Source organism: Oncorhynchus mykiss, chromosome 16 (assembly GCF_013265735.2).
Source record: "Oncorhynchus mykiss isolate Arlee chromosome 16, USDA_OmykA_1.1, whole genome shotgun sequence".
NCBI classification, from domain to species: Eukaryota; Metazoa; Chordata; class Actinopteri; order Salmoniformes; family Salmonidae; genus Oncorhynchus; species Oncorhynchus mykiss.
In genome coordinates, this window is record NC_048580.1 from 54,969,378 (window position 1) to 54,992,634 (window position 23,257).

Sequence of the window (23,257 nt, forward strand, 5' to 3'; positions counted from 1 at the left end):
AAACACAAGCATTTCGCTACACCCGCAATAACATCTGCTAAACATGTGTATGTGACAAATAACATTTGATGTGATTGATTTGAGATAGAATCCTACCACACTGGCTCAGACTCTCGTCGGATGTGGCAGGATTTGCAGGCTATTACAGATTTCAAAGGGAAACCCAGCTGTGAGTTGTCCAGTGACGCAAACCTCCCAGATGAGCTGATTGCCTTCTATTCTCGCTTCGAGGCAAACAACACTCAACCAGGCATGAGAGCCCCTGCTGTCCCATATGACTGTGATCTCGCTCTCCGTGTTCAATGTGAGTAACAGGTTAACACTTGCATACTAGAGCGTGTTCTCAGAGCATGCGTAGGTAGACCAGCTGGCAAGCGTCTTCATTTTCAACATCTCCTTGTCCCAGTCTGTAATCCCAACATGTTTCAAACAGACCACCTGTTTCTAAGAACCTAAAGGTAACCTGCCTAAATGACCATCGCCCTGTAGCACTCACATCTGTAACCATGAAATTCTTTGAAAGCCTGGTCACGGCACATATCAACACCATCATCCCAGACACCCTGGACCCACTCCAATTCCCATGCCGCCCCAACAGATCCACAGATGACACAATCTCTATTGCACTCCACACTGCTCTCTCCCACCTGGACAAGAGAAATACCTATGTGAGAATGCTGTTCATTGACTACAGGTCAGCGTTCAGTCCCTCCAAGCTAATCACCCAGCTCTGGACCCTGGGACTGAACACCTCCCTCTGCAACTGGATCCTGGACTTTCTGATGGGCCAGCCCTCAGGTGGTGAGGGTAGGTAACAACACATCTGCCACACTGACCCTCAACATAGTGTCCCTTCAGGCATTTGGCATGGGCCCACCACATGCGCTGCTGCGACAGCTCAGTCTATTATCTATCTTATTGCCAAGTCACTTTACCTTTAGCTATATGTACATAGCTACATCAATTACCCCATACCCCAGCAAGTCGACTTGGTATGGTACTCCCTATATTTAGCCATGTTATTTTTTACTTGTTATTGTTATTCACTGTGTATTTATTCCTCATGTCACTATTTCTATTTTTATTTTATCTTTGTATCTTTATCTTGAACTCTGCGTTGTTGGAAAAGGATCCGTAAGTAAGCATTTCACTGTTAGATTACACCTACTGTTTACAAAGCGTGTGAAAAATACAATTTGATTGGACAATTTTTCTTAATTTTTTACTCTGCATCGTTGCGAAAGGACTCATAAGTAAGCGTTTCACAGTAAAATTCACACCGGTTGCATTTGGCTCGTTTGACAAAAAAATAAAATTGTCGGACGACCCCAACAGCTGATTTGTTTTGGGGTATTATGGATACTGTAGTTTAGTCGAAGACGAATTCATGCTTTGGGCACTTAAATGAGAATCATCATATGACTACAAAACACAGCTTTGCCTAATATATCTAATAAGAGGTGGGTCTGAAAGCAGTTACCACTTACCCAGGAGAAGATGGTGGATTTGTTAGAACTGGTGCTTTTACTGGTCGACCTTCTTATTATAGCCCAGTGTTCCTGACATGGTTTCGAGGCCTTTTCAGAATTATTGCTCCCATAAATGTGCTGTGTCAAAGCACACTTTGTTGGTAAATAAAATTGACTTTGGGAAGGTTATCAACACGACTCGGATTGTGAAAAGCAGAAATGTCAGGTTGAAAATGATTGTGGATACGGCAACAGTTATTAGGAATAACAGTATATGTTTCTGTTGACATGATTTTTAAATGCTGCTTAATCCTATAGTTAGATTGTCTGAGCATGATAGAGAAAGTTTGAAGAGGGATGGAGTTTTTGGGGAGGGTTTGATAGAAGTTAATGGGATTTGTTTTTTCTTAGTACAGAATTAGGCAAACCATGATTGATCGCACACTCCAGTGCAATAGGTGGCGGCATACACCTTAAACGTTTGCTTGTGGAACGCCTTTATACCAAAGAAGAAGATGTGTGAATTTGGAACAGCAACGTGCTCGATACTCCATTCCAAACACTTTAAAAAACATGTTGTATCTCAATCTGGCATTAGATATCGGTTACCCGGGGACAATCACAGGTAATGAAGAAAAACAAATTCCTCGACTTGTAAAGCCAACTCCACATCATCTGCGGTGGTGAAACGTGGTGCCACTAAAAACAAGTGGGGGATCGAGTCTAGCTAACGTTAATTATTTTTGTTTTTGATATATGGTGTCATCACACTAATTAAGATCTTGAATACATCGTGACCTCCGAGGTAGTTTTCAAAAGACTGTCAAGGCCTTGAATATTAATTGTTCAGTTTCGGCTCCGGGGGTGCCCTGTTGAGACTTGGAAGTGAATTTGTGAAGAAACCTGATTGGCGACATGCCAAGGAGTAAAAAAGGGAAACGTAGTTCAAACAAGGGTAAGTTGGCTAACTGCTGTCTTATTTGTTAACATATGATTATGTGTAGCAAAGGGCTAATATGTATTATTTGCATCACAATCTAAGCTGGCATAAATGCTGTGCAACTGCCTGAATTGATCGGTTCCATATGGAACAAAGTTGCTACACTACAGTAGTTAGCTACTTTCTCATAGAATGACCATTATTTGTAGCAATGCATTGACAAACTGGTGTTTGATAATAGCTAGCTATCTAACACCTTATATAACTGCTATAACACACTATATATCTGTACAGTATGCAGTGTTTTGTTTGCATTCTGAGCTAGACAATTTGTTTATCTTGCTCAGTACGTTAGCTAGCTAGCTAGATTTATTTGCAAGCAATTTTGCCTTAGCTAGCTAACTTTGCTTGTTATAATTGACCACTTGATCATTTTATTTCATCATTATTTATGCAGTTAAGTCGATTGAGGACACATTCTTATTTACAGTGACCTGTCAAACATCAATAAACAACAATTGCAGTATACATAACTATCTAAATACACATCAATTACACAATACATGAAAAGCAAACGCATTCAAAGTGACATTGCCACATAGCTCTAACATAGTAGCTTGTGCACTGGGAGTATTCCTAGCAAGGCTGGTGTTAGTCTGAAAAAGAGACCTAATGGCATGTGCCTGTGATTTGTGGTGGGGAGTTGATTCTTTGCCCTTCGACCCGAGCTTCGATTCCTACTACCACTAAGATTCAGTATTTTGCAATGGAGGAGATGAGTAGTTGAAAGAGCAAGAAAAGACAGGGTCACTGGTAGGCAGGTGGGCCACCAGGCAGTACAGTCAGAACCATGTATCGGTAAACAAAAGATGTAGGCCTATATCGCAATACTGTATCTCTGTTTCTTGTCTTGCAATGGCTCGTACATTCACTAAATTAGAGGCTATCAATGAGTAGGCTGACATCAATGTGCTGGAGCTCAGGGTGGTTCGCCTGGCTCTTCAACAGTTCCAGCCCTATCTGGTAGGACAACATTTCCTGATCCAATGGCTTGGGAGCTCTTGCCGTGGGCCCAGTCCCACCGGATGGGGGCCTGGAGTCTACACCACGGGTTGGCAACCTTTTTTCTGTTGAGTGCCAATTTACAATTTATCCTACCATTTCTAACGATCTGCGTGTCAGTTAGGATGTTCATATGTGCATTACAGCTAATTGTGTATTGAATGTTTAATTGCCCACAAACAGAAGAATTCCATAACTGAACGAAACATATCAAGCACTCGTAAGTAGACACCTCTTTATTTAAAAATAACTTAATACTCTCGTAGCCTATAGCTGTCTTTGTTAGTCAAGTTGCAGCACTCCTGGGCTACAGCACACCAAGATGGTAAAACATAGTACCGCATCTGTTAACTTAGAGGCGCTGTCCATTAGCACCACGGAGCTCCACTATAGGCCCAGCTACATCAGATGAGCGATGCCACACCAAGGCGCTGTTCATTAGCACCACGGAGCTCCACTATAGGCCTAGCTACATCAGATGAGCGATGCCACACCAAGGCGCTGTCCATTAGCACCACCATAGGCCGAGCTACATCAGATGAGCGATACCACACCAAGGCGCTGTCCATTAGCACCACGGAGCTCCACTATAGGCCTAGCTACATCAGATGAGCGATGCCACACCAAGGCGCTGTTCATTAGCACCACGGAGCTCCACTGTAGGCCTAGCTACATCAGATGAGCGATGCCACACCAAGGCGCTGTCCATTAGCACCACGGAGCTCCACTATAGACCGAGCTACATCAGATGAGCGATGCCACACCAAGGCGCTGTCCATTAGCACCACGGAGCTCCACTATAGGCCGAGCTACATCAGATGAGCGATGCCACACCAAGGCGCTGTCCATTAGCACCACGGAGCTCCACTATAGACCGAGCTACATCAGATGAGCGATGCCACACCAAGGTGCTGTCCATTAGCACCACGGAGCTCCACTATAGGCCGAGCTACATCAGATGAGCGATGCCACACCAAGGCCGCTGTCTTCGCTCCTTTTTAAAACGCATCTATAGATCTTTGTGTTCTACTTCCTGATTTTTGTCATTGATTTGTCGGGTTTGTACGTTTTTCCTTTTGTGCTTATTATTCCATTGCGTTATGTGTATTTGTCTGACATGCAGTTGTGGTTAGCAGATTTAAAGCAATGGTCATTTTAATTTTGAAGTGTGCTTTATTGTGACTTGATGGCCTGTGTTAGTGGTTTTATGTATATTTTGTAAAGCTGTCTAAATGTTGGTTTTATTTATGTTTTTGAATGATGGACAATATTCGTTTGAGTTTTATCAAGATAGAATCCAGATTTCATTGTGGTGAGACACTTCACTGTTTTCAATTGCATTTATCAGACATTTTGATTGTTTATATGGAAATGTTGTTAGAACATTTGGAAATATGATTTATACATCTTTGTTAATAATAAATCATGTGTTTTAAATTGCTCCTCCATTCATTTTTGTGGAAGTCACGTTTCAATATAGGCTACAGAACTACAAAGGCCAAATAATATGTGATTAAAAAAACTAACATTTATTTAAAAATACAAGGTTCAATAAAAAAAGACAGACGACTGTTAGGCCTAACAACAACCCTAAACATAATGTGTTATCATGTCCATAACTACTGCTGAGAATCGTAGCCTACTCAGTCTCTTGTCTCCCCCGTCTAATTCCATATCCCCTGCAACACACACTCTCACATTACTAATTGCTGAAATTTACTGGCATGAACATTACAAGGTTATATCATTTTGTATTGAAAATCACATCTTACCGATCACATCTTACCGATTTTTAATGCGATCCTTGTCCCTGCTTTCCATTGCTGAGCCGCGTAATATCTGGGCTATATTAGGAGACTGAGCTGCACACAGGCCTCTGAGTGGTCAGCCGGCAGCGTGAGGGGCTCAGTATTGACTTAATGTGTGAAAAGTTTGCATAGATACGTGGATTTGAATGCTGAAAGCATTGCACAGATGCAACCTTCTTCAGACTGTCATTTCACTGGCAGGCTCTCCCAACATTGGATAATGGAGGCCCCTTGATCGCTCTGTCCCTTCCAGTTCTTTGCGCAGCTCCATGAATTTTGATGACCAAAGGGAGGATGCCTTGAGCTCGATCAGCTGCATTTCAAAGTCCTTGGTTCCCATCCAATGAAACACAGACCGATCCAAGTCGCTCTCCTCAAAGTTGTCTGGCTTGATCAAAAAATAAAACATTGGGCCATGTTCCTTGAAGTCTTTAAATCTGACAGAGAACTCCGACTTTAGCTCCCCCATGTACACTCCGATGGCGTCAGTACTGACTATTGCGTTGACAGCCCTTTTAAGTTGCTTGAAGTAGCGGAATGTTCCACTTTGAATATCCCGCTAGTAAACTTCTTCTAGCTTGGCAACGAATGCCTTCCATGCATGGAACCCATCCAGCACTGTTTGGCCTGAATCCTGCAGGCGCAGGTTGAGCTCATTGAGGTAACCTGTTACGTCAGTGTAACACATCAGTTTTACAAGCCAATCCTCAAGCTCTGGGTAGTTTTGGCCCTTTTCAGCCAGAACGGCTTTAACCTTATCCAAACACTCCACAAACTGTTCCAGAAACTTCCCTCTACTGACACTGCAGTGAAGAGGAAAGTCTTAGTGGATTTGTTCAGAGACAAGTGAGCAACAAGGAAATTCACAATTTGAACTACAGAAGCTATCACAGTACCTAAAATCGGAATTTGAAATCTTGGAACAGATTCTCTTGGTGAATGACAGTGTAATTTAAACACAGGGTGGCCAATTTAATCTTCAATCAGCTTTGCGAATAGTTTGTTTCCCTACCATTAGTGGGGGCACTGTCAGTTGTAATGGCAAATGTTTTTAATATCGACACCACTCTCCTCAAAATGATCTGTGAAGGCTTTTGCTACATCTTCCCCTTTAGTGTTACTATGCATGGGTTTTGGACAAAGCAGCTCCTCACCTACCTGCTCTGAGTCACAGTATCTGACAACTGCTATATGTGGAATGTCATTCACTGGTGCGCAATGTCTAATATTAAAGAAGTCTCTGGGTATTGCTCAGAGACTTATGATAAGCTGGAGACCACACTGTATACCAAGAGTTCTCATCTATATTATTCGTAGCTGTCTATTTACCACCACAGACCGATGCTGGCACTAAGGCCTCACTCAACCAGCTGTATAATGCCAAAAGCAAACAAGAAAATGCTCATCCAGAAGCAGCGCTCCTAGTGGCCGGGGACTTTAATGCAGGCAAACTTAAATCCGTTTTACCTAATTTCTACCAGCATGTCACTTGTGAAACCAGAGGGGGGAGGAAACAACTCTAGACCACCTTTACTGCACAAGGAGACGTATGCAGAGCTCTCCCTCGCCCTCCATTTGGCAAATCTGACCATAATTATATCCTCCTGATTCCTGCTTACAAGCAAAAACTAAAGCAGGAAGTACCAGTGACTCGCTCAATACGGAAGTGGTCAGATCGTCAAAGACTCCAGTCACCCAAGTCATAGACTGTTCTCTCTGCTACCGCACGGCAAGCTGTACCGGAGCGCCAAGTCTAGGTCCAAAAGGCTCCTTGACAGCTTCTACCCCCATTTCGTGGGGCTCCCGAGCGGTCTAAGGCACTGCATCTCCGTGCCAGAGGCGTCACTATAGACCTTGGGTCGAAGCCAGGCTGTATCACATCCGGCTGTGATTGGGAGTCCCATAGGGCGGCGCACAATTGGCCCAGCGTCGTCTGGGGTAGGCCGTCATTGTAAATACGAATTTACTCTTAACTGACTTGCCTAGTTAAATCAAGGTTACACAGACACCAAACCCAACTGACCAAAAAGTTATTTTGTTGGCATTTGCATATGTTCCCATTACCAGTAAAACATAATCAAAACATTTATTTCACTTACTTGCTGTTTCATTGTTCATTTGTTCAGTTGTTTCATTCTCAACCAAGATTACATCATACATGTCAAGCAGTGAAGTTTCAGCTGTCTGTCCGTGGCGCCTGTTCCTCAGTGCGCACCTCAGTGCGCGTCTCTACGTCCGTTTCCATCTTGTCCAGCTGTGTATGTAACATTTCAAGTAAACTAAGGCTGGGCGATATGACCAAAATATATCTCATGGTATTTTTTTTTTATGATTATTTTATTTTTTTTAAGTTCTAAATTTGCTTTATGAGTAGTGTGTGACCCTAGGGCGGATATATATATTATTTCAATGGGTCTTTCTCCATTCGGATTGTTTTATATGGTTCAATTCAACTTCAACCTAAAATAATTTGCTGCATTTCCATCAATTTCTGCATTTCCTGCACTCATTTGGGATCATTTCAACACTGCCACGATATGGGCAGAAATACTAGGCCTTATTTTTAACCAAACGTTGCAATTGTGATTTAGATCAAAACCCTTGGATGAACTTTTGGTATCATGGAAATAGAATGTTTATTATAATTCTATATTTATAAGATAAATAATATTGGGCACTTTGAATACAGTGTTTGACATGACAACGAATGAAAATGCCATGGATGAAAAGTGACAGGGTAGGAACCAAAGTGATGTTCAGTGTTTCCTAGGGGACCATGTAATCTTTGGCTACATTAAATGTTTCTTCATGTAGCCAACATATTCATGCTTCACCTATTCCTTTTTGATTTAGTAGATACTGTTGCACAAACAACATGCATGTATTAGCTAGCTACGTTTCATCTGACTTTTATTAGCTAGCCAGCTAACTAGCAATTATCATTAGTGGCTAACACGATTTAGCTTGACTTGCTAAGAAAATACAAACTAGCTGTTTGCAGATGTAAGAAACACAAACTAATATTGTAATTATAGAACGCTTGTGGATTTATATTAAGATCAAAGTGGAAACAACAACATTGTCATCAACATTGTTGCCTGTGCTGCATTAACCATGCAGACTGAACGAAAGTGTCTCGTGGTCAAGCAACAACAAATGCGCTCCTTGAGTAATGGGGTGGGACTACATCTCTGTGGAAAGAGGCATGGAGAGGGAGAGAGCAGAGAGGGTTGACTTAAGTAGCGGAGTAAACTATAAAAATGGACGTATCACATTCAACAAACCAAACATACAAATACCGTTATAGAAGGTAAAGTAAAAACCCAAACTGGTCTGTGCATAAATACCGGTGTATATAGTAAAATACGGTATACCGCCCAGCCCTAACGTAAACCCTGTTTATTGTCTGCATCGAAGTAGTGGTCCTTTTACCTAGCATCGAGCATTGTGGCGACACAGTAAAGAGGCTCAGATAGCATGCCACCAAATCACATGTTCACAACCTTGAGTACTTTTGTAGCAGCAGCGGTATGATAACCAGCACATTCTTGAGCATACAGTATGGCTTTCTTCAGTACAAAATCCTTGTCGAACCACTGTGCTGTCAGACTCCGCATGCTCATGGGGCTGACATCGCTGGTCTAAATGTCAGTCGTGAAGCTAATATCAGTGACGCCCATAGCAAGTAGCTCATACATGTGCATTTCAACAATACTGTGTAACTCTGGTAGTGCAACATCTGAAAAATAGTGTGTACCGGGGCTCGATCAGTCGGCGAAAGCCAACATCATCCACGACAGAGATTTTCCTGCAAAATCATGAAAGCCCATTGGCTAATCAGGTTGGACATACCTTGGGAACTACAATATTGCCTTAAACTGTTGGAATTTGGATCTGCACCGCCTCCATCTTCGGGCTTGGCCTCTGAGGCGTTCGTTAGTGGACCTGTCTAGGCCTTTAGGACAATGTGGTGAACACAGTGCGGAGCGCCATGGTTTCTTCCACCAACGCGTCATATCAAATGTGGTGGGGCATATTCTGTACCTGGTGTGAGAGCCATATGTGCAAATGGTTTTAGTCACTGCTCAATGCAGGCCGAGGGACATTCCACATTGAGAGTATAGCCGTTATCTCGGCATGCCACGACGAAGTTCATTGCGCTCCAAATTTATGGAGCTTGACGTCTGTGTCCAGCAATGGCCCACTCGGTGCCAAACTGGAACGTTAACGTGGTGCTGTCAGTGCTTGTTGAGCCCCTAAAGTCAAGGACTTTGAAGCATCTATCGATGAAGGTGGCATTCCTGTTGGCTATTACCTCAACTAAGAGGGTGAGCGAACTTCATGATTTTTCAGTGTGCGCTGAATGTGTTTATGAATGGGTCCAGACGAGGACTGTCACCCTCCGTCTTAACCTCTCATTCTTGCCGAAGGTCCTGTTTGACAGATGCGAACTGACCCTTACGTTTGTCCGCATATGCTCCTCCTTCGGATGAGCTGGGTGTTATTCCCCCCCATGTGTGCTGTGCCCACTTACATTACACAGTGGCTGGCAATACGACAGTCTGATCGGCTATTAGTTTGCTATGGTGAGAGTTCTTGGCCAGAGCCTATCGATACAAAGACTCACATTGGATTGTGGACATTTACACTTACTACAGCATATCAGCTGTAGGTATATACAGTGCCTTGCGAAAGTGTTCGGCCCCCTTGAACTTTGCGACCTTTTGCCACATTTCAGGCTTCAAACATAAAGATATAAAACTGTATTTTTTTGTGAAGAATCAACAACAAGTGGGACACAATCATGAAGTGGAACGACATTTATTGGATATTTCAAACTTTTAACAAATCAAAAACTGAAAAATTGGACGTGCAAAATTATTCAGCCCCTTTACTTTCAGTGCAGCAAACTCTCTCCAGAAGTTCAGTGAGGATCTCTGAATGATCCAATGTTGACCTAAATGACCAATGATGATAAATACAATCTACCTGTGTGTAATCAAGTCTCCGTATAAATGCACCTGCACTGTGATAGTCTCAGAGGTCCGTTAAAAGCGCACAGAGCATCATGAAGAACAAGGAACACACCAGGCAGGTCCGAGATACTGTTGTGAAGAAGTTTAAAGCCGGATTTGGATACAAAAAGATTTCCCAAGCTTTAAACATCCCAAGGAGCACTGTGCAAGCGATAATATTGAAATGGAAGGAGTCTCAGACCACTGCAAATCTACCAAGACCTGGCCGTCCCTCTAAACTTTCAGCTCATACAAGGAGAAGACTGATCAGAGATGCAGCCAAGAGGCCCATGATCACTCTGGATGAACTGCAGAGATCTACAGCTGAGGTGGGAGACTCTGTCCATAGGACAACAATCAGTCGTATATTGCACAAATCTGGCCTTTTATGGAAGAGTGGCAAGAAGAAAGCCATTTCTTAAAGATATCCATAAAAAGTGTTGTTTAAAGTTTGCCACAAGCCACCTGGGAGACACACCAAACATGTGGAAGAAGGTGCTCTGGTCAGATGAAACCAAAAATGGAACTTTTTGGCAACAATGCAAAACGTTATGTTTGGCGTAAAAGCAACACAGCTGAACACACCATCCCCACTGTCAAACATGGTGGTGGCAGCATCATGGTTTGGGCCTGCTTTTCTTCAGCAGGGACAGGGAAGATGGTTAAAATTGATGGGAAGATGGATGGAGCCAAATACAGGACCATTCTGGAAGAAAACCTGATGGAGTCTGCAAAAGACCTGAGACTGGGACGGAGATTTGTCTTCCAACAAGACAATGATCCAAAACATAAAGCAAAATCTACAATGGAATGGTTAAAAATAAACATATCCAGGTGTTAGAATGGCCAAGTCAAAGTCCAGACCTGAATCCAATCGAGAATCTGTGGAAAGAACTGAAAACTGCTGTTCACAAATGCTCTCCATCCAACCTCACTGAGCTCGAGCTGTTTTGCAAGGAAGATTGGGAAAAAATTTCAGTCTCTCGATGTGCAAAATTGATAGAGACATACCCCAAGCGACTTACAGCTGTAATCGCAGCAAAAGGTGGCGCTACAAAGTATTAACTTAAGGGGGCTGAATAATTTTGCACGCCCAATTTTTCAGTTTTTGATTTGTTAAAAAAGTTTGAAATATCCAATAAATGTCGTTCCACTTCATGATTGTGTCCCACTTGTTGTTGATTCTTCACAAAAAAAATACAGTTTTATATCTTTATGTTTGAAGCCTGAAATGTGGCAAAAGGTCGCAAAGTTCAAGGGGGCCGAATACTTTCGCAAGGCACTCTACTCATACCTACTAGAGGAGTAGGTATATCGTGGGCACTGCTTTGAGGAGTTCCTCTCAATTACATTTGCGCCTCTGCCAGTTGCGCATCGTCTAGCACCTGTTTCTAGGTACATCGAGTCATTGTTGCCCCCGCAAATGAGGTCGGGACTGCTGTGGTGGGTTTTGCCCAAACCCTGAGTGGGAACGGAGGGACATAGCCCTGAGCTCAGTCCTACGGGACTTTGCTCTCTGTCTGTCCCTTACCTAGTTCACCGATTTGAATCTGGTATTGTGATACCATATTGGCGTGATCCAATATAGTGCTACATATCAAAGGTTACTTATGTAACCACGGTTATGTGAGCTATTGGATCTCTCCAATCTTCTCTGTGATCTACGGCTCCTCAAAGGACACGAGGTGGAAGTAGTGTGGCGGCAGCTATTTAAGGTGGTCAGTCGCAGAACTACCCGGTACACCGGACTAATCTCATATTCTTTCTCGGCACCTCGGAAGGCTACCATATTGGAGTGATCCAATAGCTCACATAACCGTGGTTACATGTGTAAACTTAGTTGTCCGCCCTTGTTTAATGTTGAAATCAAGTGTCCTTCCTGGATAAGATGCTTTTCTTTCTCAGAATGAGACTGTCATTGCTGAATGCAGAGACTTTTTGCCACGTGTGCAGGTGGCCAAATGTCAGCATAGTGGTAGAAACATTCAAATTACGGATCCTAAGGAACTTCTGCCCATATATAAAGGAATGTTTTTATGCTCATTGCACATTCATAAAACACAAACTAGACAGCTAGCCCGTAGGTCTGGCTAAAATACGGTACGTGACACTCCAAGGCCGTGCGCAAATGAAACTGATGATTAGTTTTCCACCATGTTCATTGATATTCCATATTTTAGTAGGGTCAGTTGGTACAAATGGTATGGATAGAAAGGTTAAGGCCTTTAGGACTGTGGATGTGTTTCTGCGTCCATATGACCGATTCTGTTGGACCAAACCTCAAATGCAAATAGTGAGTTGAAACTGCTTTCTGTCAGAGAGGAAGAAGTGATCTTCCATCTTTGTTGTGAGTGGCAGGGCGAGGGCCTTGGTGTGTGCGACTGGGAAGTTGCACAGAAGGAGCGAAAGAGACGAGACCAAAAAGACAAATGCTCATATAAACAAACAAATTAAACCTTGATTCTTGCAGTACTGGCATTTGGAACATTGCGTTCAAACAAAGTAGAATTGATTTAGAAGTAGTAGTAGAATAGTAGAATTTGATTTCTATCGCCCAGCCCTAGTCCCTAGGCTGGCAGGGAGCTCCGCCCCCGGTCAATTGTCAGCATAGTGGTAGAAACGGTAAAATGACATTCTAATGAATGTTTGCTCAACTGGAATACTTTAGCTAGCTATCTCCAAGTAAAATCCATGTTTATAACAACCACGGAGTAATCTATATTAGATATCTCCATGTGACCAGTAGTAAAGATGGTAGAATTCATCTTATTGCTGTTCAATTGATGAGAATGATCAAACAGGACAGGTTACACAGAGAAGTGTCTGGTGAAAGCAAGAGCTGCACTGCTGAGAGCAACATGAAGAAGGAGAGGAGGTTTACTCTCTAATAGTCTCTTCCTCCATCCATGGCCAACCTTTCATCCCTTCTCCCTGCACCTGAACCCCTTAACAGGCTGTCACAGACAGGGGGTTATACAGTTGTATCTGTTGGCCAAGGGCCCTGTCTCTCAAAGGTAACACAGCAGGACTCCAACCCCTGGCCTGCTTCAAATCTTATTCACCGTTCATGTAACCTGGACCCACGTACTAATGTGTCCCTACATCACCTGGACTAATTTGATGCCCATGGCCATCTGTCAACTATTCCCACTTGACCATCACATCCCAGTACTTCTCCACCCACTTGACTAAGTCATCTTTACCGTTCGTCATTGTTACAGTTCATATGATATTGCATGGCTCATGACTTTACAGGTGTAGTAGCTAGGTTTGAATATTCCAAACAATGTCCTCGGGAGTTCCTTGCCATATGTTTTACCCTGCCTCATGTCACTCCGGCTGGTCCCAGGACTCCCAGCCTTCTCTCTCCCTCTCTGTCCTACTAACACACTGTATCCACATCTTGGATACCCCCAGCTCCACCGTCCCCTCTGCACATGTTGGCCAACTCACTGACCTAACTCCTCTCATAGAGGCTTCATTCAGAATGCTGCATAAACCATGGCATTACCATTCGTCAGCTTTCCCATCTCTTACACCGTGTGTTTGTTTTTCTTATCTGTGGTTTCGAGCTTAGGCAGCAGGGAAGTTGCTTATGTTTTGAAAAGCTCAGTTAAAGACCCAATTGGCCAAGACTAAGTTTTGAGACTTGTGGGGACAGGAAGCCCCTTCATCTCACTGGCTGTGTCTGGAAAAGAAAAGCCCTGTCACACACTCAAGCGCCTCCCCATGTCATGACTGAGGTGCAGACACTTGTGGAAAGCTTGAGTGATTGCCATAGGCTGACACGTGCATAGTGCTGGCTGTGAACACTCTGCCTGAGGTTCAAGGTTGAGTACCAGTAAGTCACGTGACTGATAAGGGCCCACTCGGTACAGTATGATCACTAGAGACAGAGAAGGTGACTTATGGGAATGAATTACAGTACCAGTCAAAAGTTTGGACACCTACTCATTCAAAGGGCTTTTCTTTATTTTGACTATTTTCTACATTGTAGAATAATAGCGGAGACATCAAAACTATAAAATAACACACGTGGAATCATGTAGTAACCAAAAAAGTTCAACAAATCAAAATATATTTTATATTTGAGGTTCTTCAAAGTAGCCACCCTTTGCTTTGATGACACTAAATGAATGGACATGCTTCCTGGAGGCCATTGTTGATACAGTACTTTTGGTCATACAGTGTATTCTAGGACGTCATAGTAAATGACAATGTGGAGCCTGGTCAGGCTTCCCCCAGCCCTAGAGCCATTCAACAGGGAGGTGATTTTACAGCTTGATTCCCTGCATCAGGTCTGTCATCCCGGTGAACTTTCCCCCAGTAAAGCTCTCTGCTGGGGCTGGGCAGGCTTATTTTTGCGGTTCAACCTGGGGATCCAACTTCACTGATAAACTAAGAAAGGTCTGTCTTGAAGGATGAATTCCTTTGAGCCTAGGTATGCTAGGTCTTGATCACTGGAGTAAGGCAGTGTGGCCATGTGTGACTATATCCTCACTGTCTCTGCCATCTGTCAGGATAGGGCCACAGTCTGGTAGCTGTACTAGGGGCAGTGCCAGTCAGTTGGCTCGGCTGTGTCTGAGGGATTAACACTTCAGGCAGCGGCCGCCCGCAACCAGCCTTCCCAGTTTAGCTGCATGTGACGTGCCCGTGTGTGTCAGCACTGGGGAGAGAATAGACTTTGGTCTCTACAAGGGTCCTCGGATGTCATTACTGACAGAGACAGACAGCTGAGTGAGCCACTGACAGAGACCACGTTCACCTCAAACTCACACTCCTATCTCTCTGCATCTCTTTCCCTTTTTCTCTTGCTCTCACCTACTATCCTCCACTCTCCTTGTTCTTTCTATCCTCCGTTCTCTCTCATAGGGGGGAGGAATGGGGTGAAGGGTGGGTCTGGTGCCAGTGATGATGACCTGGCATCTGATGTGCTCAGTCACTACAGCAGTGCCAGCGAGAACGCCTCGGTGCTGGACGACAGCCCAGGTGGGTACACACACACACACACACACAAGCTAAGTCAACATTCATGTGCTCTCACACCACTAAACACAGGTGCATCATCCAAAGAAGCGTCATGCAGTTGATATAAGCTCTTTGTTTTGGCGCTTACCTGTCGTTTCCTCTGTGTCCACCACAGGAGCAGGTGAGCCACTAGATGAACAGACTGCCCAGGAAGAGACCGAGGACAAGCTGAAACAATGCATAGACAACCTGATGGACAAGAGGTGGGTCTCGCAGGATTTAAAATGTTTTTACAGAGGGACTTACTGTACACCTAACTTCTCAGAACTAAAGCCACCAACGTTGCTAGTACTTGGGTAAATGGACATGAGGAACATAAGATCAGCTTCAACATAATGGTGTGGTGTAAGAGGTGTCCTCTCATATAACTACAGCGTTAGGCAGAGCTGTGTGGAGACATACTGACGTGCCCCTTCCTCCTGTCCCTCGCAGTGCAAAGACACGCCTGGCAGCCCTGGAGTCTCTGAGAGGGGCCTTCTCATCCAGGCTGCTCTGTGACTTCCTGACAGAGAGACGCCTCACCATCAGCGACTGCCTGGAGAGGAGCCTGCGCAAGGGTGAGACTGACACCGTGCGACTGTCTGTGATGATGGTGGAGGGAGGAAGCTAGAGGCTGAATTTACCTACTCAATCTAGTCAAACGCAGGTTACTTTAGGTGGTGCTAGGCCAAGGAGATGAATTTGACCCGCACACACTGTTTGGTCTACCATGCCTTTATTTGGCTGGAAAATAAACATTGCTGATCCAGTGGATCGTCTTCAAGTATACCTGAATTTAAGCTCTATGAATTCAGAGTTTTTCTTGACAAAGTCCTGCAATAGCCTGACTTCTCTTGTTGACCTTAAGGATTGTAAAAGGTTTCTTACCCTTGACCCTTTTTCTCCCTCTTTCTGTCCATCATTCTCTCCATTCTCCTCTCAGGTGGTGGAGAGGAGCAGGCTGCAGCGGCCACAGTGTGTGCCCAGCTGTGTGTGCAGCTGGGCGGGGGGGACGAGAGCGAGGAGGGCTTCAAGATCCTTCGACCCGTCCTCAGCGCCATCATGATTGACGGCTGTGCCAGTGTGGCCGCCCGCCAGAGCGTGAGTGTCACCATTGGCCTTCACCACAGTCCTGCTGTCGACTGCAGTTTTCCACTGAAAGTGCATGTATTCTTATAAGCCCACTCAGAGTTGAAGTGTTCCCTCTTTGTTTTCCCTGTCAGTGTGCCAGTGCTCTGGGTATGTGCTGCTATGTTTCTGCTGCGGAAGATGGAGAGGTGAGAATCTCTAGAAATCCTTTTCATTCTATTTCTCTGTAGCTGGAATAGAAACGTAATATGGCAAATCACGTACTTAATTTAATGTTTCTCCTTCACTGTCTGTCTTAATCGCTCTCTCTCGCTCTGGCAGGACTTGGTCAAATCCATGAGTCACCTGGAAAGTGTGTTCACCACGTCGTACCCCAACTTTGAGGGCACCCTGCCCACCCCCAAGGCCGGTACCCCTGGGCTCCACAGCGCCGCCCTGCACGCCTGGGCTCTACTCGTCACCCTCTGCCCCGCCTCCCGCCTCACTGTGCTGCTAGACATGTGAGGGAAACACACAGAACAGGGCAGCGTCTTAAATGACACCATTCCCCGTGTACTACAGTGGTGCAGTACATTTGGACAAATTAGTGGAATAAATGGGGAATAGGCTGCTATTTCACATACAGACAGGATCTTGCCAATGAGGGGAAAAACAGCAAGATGGCACCTTAAATAAAAAGTGAATTTAACCTGTTTGTTTGCTCATCTCACTTCCTCTGTCTCCTATTGTGCTCAGACATCTACTCAAGCTACAGGCCTGCCTGGAGAGCAGCGATGTGAACTACAGGATAGCTGTGGGGGAAACCATCGCCCTGCTGGTTGAACTGGGAAGAGATATAGACAGGGTATGTTCTGCCTCGTGACCAACCAGGGGCTGTAGGTTTAGCCTTTTAGATCACAATGAATAAGATTAGACATTGAGGACCTGATCCTAGATCAGCAGTCTTATTCTGAGACACTTTGTGAATACAGTCCCTGGTCTTATTCACACAGGCTATAACACAATATGGATCCAATGTAGATCCCATGGAGAGGAAGTGAGGAAATATCCCTCCTTATCCTTGTGTTTTTCTCTGTAGGAATTTGAAGACAGCGACATGCTGTGTGAGTGCCTGAAAGGTCTGGCCACTGACGGGAACAAACACCGTGCCAAGAACGACAGGAGGAAACAGCGCTCCATATTCAGAGAGGTGCTGCACTACATAGAGGTGAGGAACCACCCGTCCCTCCACATACACTTCTAACGGTGCTTAATGGGTTTAAAATTCACCCCAGACCAGTCTCTCTAACTGGAGACCATAGGTCAGTGTGAGAAATAAATAACTATATAATGTTGATTTTAATATGGAAATATTCTCTCCCCCGCCTGTGCAGAATGAGGACTTCACAGAAGAGAAGATCCGCTTTGGTGTGGAGGGCATCTACATTGACAGCTGGATGCGCAGGAGGGTCTACGATGCCTTCAAAGAGGTGCTGGAGTCTGGAGTGAGACACCACCTTCAGGTTAGGACAAATTCTAGGTCTAGAAGTGTTTGTGAGGTAAATGTACTTTTTTACAGCAGAGATATCTGGTATCTCAACAATGTTCTAATCAAATGTCTGAAAGGGTTTTGATGCTTGTTTGCCTATGCTTTCTCATGTATCATTTAGTAATTGCTAATAGTCAGCTTGTCATTCTATGATATTTAAGGGTGTGCCTGGTCTTGTCTATGTAGTTTAATCCGTTGCTGAGGGATATCTTTGGCCTGGGACCCCCTCTGATTCTGGACTCCTCCGTCAAAGCCAGCAAGATCTCCCGTTTCGAGAAGGTGACCCCACGTCCTATGAACTTTAAAATGTCTGTAAACCCACCAGCAGATTACCACTGCCCTGAAACCATAACCACTGCCCTAAAACCAGAAAATACTGTTCAACAACCACACACATATCATGTGAGATCTCCACTGTCTAATGAAATATATGTCGGTTAAACAAAATGTACCTGCCCATTAGCTTCTTTAGCAGGTACTATGACATGTTATGGGTTTGCCTAGTCTTTACAGGACCCAATAGAAACCTGCCCTCCATATTGGTATTCTTCATTTTGAATGGTGTAAATCGAACCTGTTGATTTTATTTCCCTCACAGCATCTGTTCAACTCAGCGGCCTTCAAAGCCAGGACTAAACTAAGGAACAAAGTGAGGGACAAGAGAGCAGATGTGATGTGAGGAATGAAAGAGAGGATTGGAGGAGAGGAATTGATGGAACGTGCCTTGGCCCCATAGGATGGAGACCCTGAGGAGAAGAATACTGGGGTATATTTATTGAAGCGAAATGTTTGTAACGTTGCAGATAGAAATGTAATGAATAGAGCTGACATGATTTCCTTTTCCAAATGACAAACAATCCTATATGTTCTACACAGTACATTTCTATAGGAATGTTCTGTAACATTACACCCTCTTGAATAGGCCCCTTGCCCAAACTCATCTCACAGGACACAATGGCTGCTGCCAAACCAGGGACTTTGCAGACAATGCAAACTCGTGTGCGTGCATGTTTTTTTTATTTGTAATTTAACACTACATAATAAAATCATGACACCTACGGGACGCCTGAAAATCAAACAGAAAGGTGGTTTATTGTATCTTTTTACTAATATTTTCGGAAGAATATCTTAACCATTTCTGGTCATGTACAGTATTTTATTTTCTAATTTATTGAAAGTGGGAGAACAGTACATTGATTTTTTAAAGGAAGTTCTGTTTACAGACTTCAGATATGGGAAGAGGACAAGGAATGTAAGTTTGGGTGTTTTCATGTATATTTTTATGCTGGTTGGTTGTGCATATAATCTATACATGTAAACTGAACAAAAATATAAATGCAACATGTTGGTCCTGTGTTTCATGAGCTGAAATAAAAGATCCTAGAAAGGGCTTATTTCTCTAATTTTGTGCACAATTTTTTTTTCATCTCTGTTAGTGAGCAAGATAAGGGGCAAGATAAGATAAGGTGGATGGAGTATCCAAAAACTGATTACAGCATAATCATTAAACAGGTGCACCTTGTGCTGGGGACAATAAAAGGCCACTCTAAAATGTGCAGGTTTGTCACACAACAATGTCACAGATGTCAAGTTTTGAGGGAGCGTGCAATATCCACCAGAGCTGTTGCCAGAAAATGTTCATTTCTCTACCATAAACTACCTCCAATGTCGATTTGGAGGATTTGGCGGTACGTCCAACCGCAGACCACGTGTAACCATGCCAGCCCAGGACCTCCACATCCGGCTTCACCTGCGGGATCGTCTGAGACCAGCCACCTGGACAGGTAATGAAACTGTGGGTTTGCAAAACCGAAGAATTTCTGCTCAAACTTTCAGGAACTGTCTTGGAATCTCATCTGCATGCTTGTCGTCCTCACCAGGGTCTTGACCTGACTGCAGTTCAGCATTGTAACCAACTTCAGTAGGCAAATGCTCACCTTTGATAGCCACTGGCACGCTGGAGAAGTGTGCTCTTCACGGGTCAATCCTGGTTTCAACTGTACTGGGCAGATAGCAGACAGCGTGTATGGCATTGTGTGGGCGAGTGGTTTGCTCATGTCAATGTTGTGAACAGAGTACCCCATGGTGGCGTTGGGGTTATGGTATGGGCAGACATAAGCTATGGACAATGAACACAATTGCATTTTATTGATGGCAATTTGAATGCACAGAGATAACGTGAAGAGATCCAGAGGCCCGTTGTCACACCATTCATCCGCCTCCATCACCTCATGTTTCAGCATGATAATGCACGGCCCCATGTTGCATGGATCTGTTCACAATTTATGGAAGATGAAAATGTCCCAGTTCTTCCACAGCCTGCATACTCACCAGACACGTCACCCATTGAGCATGTTTGGGATGCTCTGGCTCGACATGTACAACAGCGTGTTCCAGTTCCCTCCAATATCCAGCAACTTCACACAGCCATTGAAGAGGAGTGGGACAACATTCCACAGACGTTCCACAGGCCACAATCAATAGCCTGATCACCTCTGTGAAGGAGACGTCGTGCTGGATGAGGCAAATGGGGGTCACACAAGATACTTTTATTTCTTATTGTCTGATCCATGCCCCTACTTAAAAAAAAAGGTATTAGTGACAAACAGATGCTTTTCTGTATTACCAGTCATGTGAAATCCATAGATTAAGGGCTAATACATGTATTTCAATTGACTGATTTCCTTATATGAACTGATACTCAGAACAATTTCAAAGATTTTACTATGTTGGTTTTATATTTTTGTTCATTGTCTATACAAATACATATGTATTCTAGGTGTGGACTCCAACAACAAAGTGCCATATAACTGATCATGTTGTTTTCCAAGAGAGCCACGTATTTTGATGAACAATGCTATGTAACCCAAAGGATGAGGCAAATAAATTGATTATGGATAAATGTAATAACGCAGTAAGGCTGTTGTATCTATGTAATCATTCATTATTTTCTCTGTGTTTATGTTAAATGTTTTAATGTTGACATTGTAATGCACAGATCAAAGGCAAGGGATGAGAAGTAACCATTTATGGATCGCTGCGGCACACGGTATTAATATATCTAGTTGGATTTGATAGGGAAGGATAACGTTTTCATTTTGTGAATCCACACTGGACAACAAATCAGTGACTGCAAGGTCATGTGTTGCTGCTGCCCCCTTGCGGTTGGTCTCCATCACCCCTGTTCTGCTAAATCTCATTCTCCACAAAATGGTATCATCTGCCGTGTCAACATGGAGTCCCTGGTAAAAGATGAGAAATTATTGTTGCATTTTTTTGCAGATTTAGAAGTAATAATTTCAAACAAAATTTGACCATTTTGTTCCATTTTTATTAATATTAAAGTTAGCTCTAAACGTTATACATTTAAGCAGATAATTCATGTTCGTTGCATGCATGAGTTGTTTCATATCACCTGTGCTCAAACGAATCGATAAATGTGGTTAGTGCATGCAGTGTAAAGTGTTTCCAAATACAGTCGATAGCCGCAGGTCTCTGTTAACTAACTCTACTGCACCTCTCACCTAGGCACGAATGGAACCCGATGCTGTCATTACTTTGTACAAGGAATATAGTGGGTATCCCATTCCTATTATGCCTTCGTGACTGCGACCGAACCAGAAGGATGCTGCATTACTAGTTTTTAATTTGTCGACAGGTGAGCTCACACACACACTGATTTAAACCATACAAAAGTTATATGCGCACAAGCTGGTGCGTAAAAAGTGTTTTTTGTGTATGCTCTTTGCTTTAAAATGTACCTTTAAAAAATAAATAAAAAAATAATACAACTTTCAAACTTCTCCACAAACTGCGCTCAGAGTGGAGCCAAAGTGAGACAGTCAATGGAAACGGACTGCACAATACCCAGCAGTGGACACTGATTCAAGAGGACAGTAAAGATCTTACCACCAAACCCTGCAGTCTCTTACACCATGAGTAAGTAGCGGACAGACAAGCCCCCACCTCACACTTTCCTGGTGCTGTCATGCCTTTGGATGATGTTACATAGTATGTGTGTAAAAATCCTTTCAAGTACTACTTAAGTATTTTTTGGGGGTATACGAACTTTAGTGTACTATTGATATTTTTGACAACTTTTACTTACCTACATTCCTAAAGAAAATAATATACTTTTTACTCCATATATTTTCCCTGACACCCAAAAGTACATTTTGACAGGAAAATGGTCAATTTCACGCAGTTATCAAGACAACATCCATGTTCATCCCTACTGCATCTGATCTGGCGGACACACTAAACACATTTTATTTGTAAATTAATGTCAGTGTTGTAGTGTGCCTGGCCCTGGCTATCTGTAAATCAAATAACAAATAAATTGTGCTGTCTGGTTTGCATAATGTAAGGCATTTGATACTTAAGTACATTTGAGCAATTCCAGCAATCGGGGTGGGACAATAATTAGGTAAGGAAGGAGTGGTCTAGCCTCGTACGAACCATCCTGATAGCCGTGTAGCGAAACAGAATGTAAGCTCGTGAGATCAGGATGGTTCGTACGCGGCTTGGAGTGTCCTGGGTGCGTCAGTCACATTTTTGTCTCACTTCATTCACCCACCCTGATACAATACGTAAAGGTTTGTCTCACTTCATTCACCCACCCTGATACAATACGTAAAGGTTTGCTTCTACTTTTATATTGTGTGTTCGTTTTCAGATATGGAGCAGCTATGGCATGAGAAAAATGATCAAGCTCACTGATCTCAACAAACATGGGAGAGCGTATGAGGATGGTAAGGCCTTGAGTGATTTGAATGACTACCCCACAGAGTGCAAAGAACCTTGGGGTGATCCTGGACAACACCCTGTTGTTCTCTGCAAACATCAAAGCAGTGACTCGATCCTGCAGGTTTGTGTTCTGCAACATCCATAGACTACGACCCTTCCTCACACAGGAAGCAGTGCAGGTCCTAATACAGGAACTTGTCATCTCCTGTCTGGACTTCTGCGACTCGCTGTTGATGTCATGGCTTTATAAGCTCGGATAGGGTAATTGACATAATTTGAGTCAATTGGAGGTGTACCTGTGGATGTATTTCAAGGCCTACCTTCAAACTCAGTGCCACTTTGCTTGACATCATGGGAATATCAAACGATATCAGCCAAGACCTCAGAAAAAAAGTCTGGTTCATCCTTGGGAGCAATTTTCAAACGCCTGAAGGTACCACGTTCATCTATACAAACAATAGTACGCAAGTATAAACACCATGGGACCACGCAGCCGCCATATCGCTCAGGAAGGAGACGCGTTATGTCACCTAGAGATTAACGTACTTTGGTGCGAAAAGTGCAAATCATTCCCAGAACAACAGTAAAGGACT

General features: G+C 43.6%; 1 protein-coding gene and 1 long non-coding RNA gene across 2 annotated transcripts; both read left to right on the forward strand.

Annotated features, from left to right (window-relative positions):
* Window positions 1–1,946: 1,946 nt before the first annotated feature.
* ifrd2 (interferon-related developmental regulator 2) lies at window positions 1,947–19,321 on the forward strand. Its single transcript, XM_021566547.2, has 12 exons — window positions 1,947–2,424; window positions 15,167–15,283; window positions 15,438–15,525; window positions 15,755–15,879; window positions 16,245–16,402; window positions 16,525–16,578; window positions 16,712–16,890; window positions 17,126–17,234; window positions 17,469–17,597; window positions 17,764–17,892; window positions 18,105–18,197; window positions 18,517–19,321. Exons 1-12 carry the CDS (start codon window positions 2,385–2,387, stop codon window positions 18,595–18,597), a joined length of 1,302 nt encoding a protein of 433 aa, XP_021422222.1. The 5' UTR covers window positions 1,947–2,384; the 3' UTR covers window positions 18,598–19,321.
* Window positions 19,322–19,975: 654 nt separating this feature from the next.
* LOC110492913 lies at window positions 19,976–22,972 on the forward strand. Its single transcript, XR_002469098.2, has 3 exons — window positions 19,976–21,576; window positions 21,740–21,857; window positions 22,594–22,972. It is a non-coding gene; the product is annotated as an uncharacterized LOC110492913 (long non-coding RNA).
* Window positions 22,973–23,257: the final 285 nt, after the last annotated feature.